This window comes from Copidosoma floridanum, unplaced genomic scaffold, assembly GCF_036245765.1.
Source record: "Copidosoma floridanum isolate Cflo_tuat_1 unplaced genomic scaffold, Cflo_Japanese_pri ptg000002l, whole genome shotgun sequence".
Lineage (NCBI taxonomy): Eukaryota > Metazoa > Arthropoda > Insecta > Hymenoptera > Encyrtidae > Copidosoma > Copidosoma floridanum.
Window position 1 is genome coordinate 4190270 of NW_028321879.1, and position 2349 is coordinate 4192618.

General features: G+C 52.6%; 1 protein-coding gene across 1 annotated transcript; it reads left to right on the forward strand.

The window, feature by feature from the left end:
* Positions 1-613: 613 nt before the first annotated feature.
* On the forward strand, positions 614-1699 carry LOC149375962 (uncharacterized). Its single transcript, XM_089595192.1, has 3 exons — positions 614-833; positions 867-993; positions 1111-1699. Exons 1-3 carry the CDS (start codon positions 614-616, stop codon positions 1697-1699), a joined length of 936 nt encoding a protein of 311 aa, XP_089451318.1.
* Positions 1700-2349: the final 650 nt, after the last annotated feature.

A 2349-nucleotide genomic window follows, 5' to 3' on the forward strand; every position in this document is an offset into this window, starting at 1 on the left:
TCGCGCTAAAAAGACTGCGCGGCTTGGAACCGGTGGCGTCGATGGAGCCTTTCTTCTTGGAGAGGTTGGTCTCCTACCTCTCTCCAGAGCATCCCGAAAGGAGGTGGGAGGACATAAGTGTAGGCGAGGAGCCCCTCTTTACCCTCGATGAATTGAGGTTAGTGGTCGCGGAGACGCCGGGCCGCAGGGACCCTGGTCCGGACGGGGTGCCGTCCGAAGTCCTCAAGGTCATAGCCGCAGAAAAACCACACGTGTTGCTTGACATGTTTGATGCATCTCTCCGCAACGGACCGTTCAGTGAGCGGTGGAAGATCCAAAGGCTCATCCTTTTGGACAAGGGCAAACCACCCCCTCTGGTCCCGTCGTCGCTCTGACCTTTGTGCATGCTGGATAGTTTCGGAAAAATGTTAGAGAGACTGATACGAACTCGTCTCAGAGGGGAAGTCAGTCTCTCGGACAATCAGTACGGGTTTCGAAGGGGACGTTCGACGGTCATGGCTGAGGTTCTTGAGTCGGTGAAGGAGGAAATCCCTCACATAAGACAAGGATTGCCTGTGTCCTGGTGACTCTTGACGTTAGAAACGCCTTCATCTCAGCTAAATGGTCCGTCATAATGAAGGCGCTAAGGCGCCAAAATGTACCGGACTACCTTAGAAAGATACTGGATAGCTACCTCCAGGATTGTGTACTCTGGTACGACACGAAGGATGGACCAAGAGAGAGGTGCCTGATGTCGGAAGTCGCAGAGAGCTCCGCCCTTGGCCCTGACTTATGGAACCTAGTCTATGATGAACTTCTGCGCCTTAAAATGCCTCCGGGGGTCAAGCTGACGGGTTTTGCTGATGACATAGCACTGCACGTCACAGCGAGATTCCGAGAGGAGGCCGAGTGCAAAATTCGGTGGGCGGTCGTGATAGTGTTGGAGTGGCTGCGAGATCACGGTTTTGTACTTGCGATTGACAAGACGGAAATGGTCGTCCTTACCAGGCAAAGGTGGTTCGGGGGGGACTTTCGCCTGAATGTTGCGGGTGAGGCAGTCTGCGCAAGCCCGGTTGTGCGCTACCTGGGGGTGTAGGTCGACTCATGGCTCATCTTTGAGCACATCAAGAGAGCAGCCGGCAAGGCCGCCAAGGTTGCGGGAGCACTAACACGGTTAATGCCGAACGTTGGGGGCCCGCGAGAAGCCAAAAGACGGCTTCTGGCGGTGTTGTACGGCACGGAGGCGGTTGCGAGACGGGACGTCCGAGAGCGCCTCGCTGCGGTGCAGCGCATCGGATCTCTAAGGATCGCTTGCGCCTACCGCACGGCTTCCTCTGCTGCTGTTATAGTGATAGCACGAACGATTCCCGTCGTGTTGCTTGCGCTGGAGCGACGAAGGAAATTCCTGGGCTCTGGCGACGAAAATGATAGTGACAGGTGGGAGAAAACGTTGACGACGTGGCAGCAGGATTGGTATCATGCTTTTGTGGGTATATGGATGCACCGGCTAATCCCGGACCTGCAACCATGGGTGGTAAGGGAGCATGGAGAGGTGAACTATTATACCACCCAGTTCCTCTCTAGGAATGGTCAGTTCGATGCTTATCTCCATCGCGTGACGGTGAAAGCATTCCCTAGATGTGCTTGCTGCCCCGCGTTGGATGATACCATCGAACACACGTTTTTCGTGGGCGAGAGATGGCATTGTGAGCACCAGTAACTGGTGGACAAACTTGGCGTGGCCCTCACTCCCGAAAACATTATCCCTGAGATACTCAGCTCTGAAGAGAGATGGAGGGCAGTGGACGGTTACGTCGGGCTGGTTATTCGTCGAGCGAACTGTTACGCAGGACGCCGAGGCCCCTTAGGCAGCAGGGTTTTTTTTTTTTTTTTTTTTTTTTTGCGTTGAAGCACTAGAGAACAAGTGCTGGCCCTTTTCAGGACTCGAGAGGATTGGCACCTCTAGCAACTGGTGGCGAGCTTGCTCGCTGATGCTGTGAGATACGATGTCCTCCATGGTGGCTCCACCCTGAAGTAATGCTAACGCGGTTCCGGGGTGGAACAAAGCCACGTGGCACGGGAAGGGGGTTTAGTGGGTAGGAGTGGTCTTAAATTAAAAAAATTCACCGAGTGCCACACTACCGCTGTGCCTGCGGTGTGCCTCAATACATTTCCCCTCTTTTCACAAAAAAAAAAAAAAAAAAAAAAAACTACTACTATTATGGAAAAAGTATACATGGCACAATGCAGCCTTGTTGAGTTCAATTTGCTCGTTATTCGTCAGGTGAATCATTTTCAAAGGATTTTTATACAACTATTCTAGTTTTAGGGCTAGAAAATATAGATCTTGAACAATCACTGAGCAGGAGT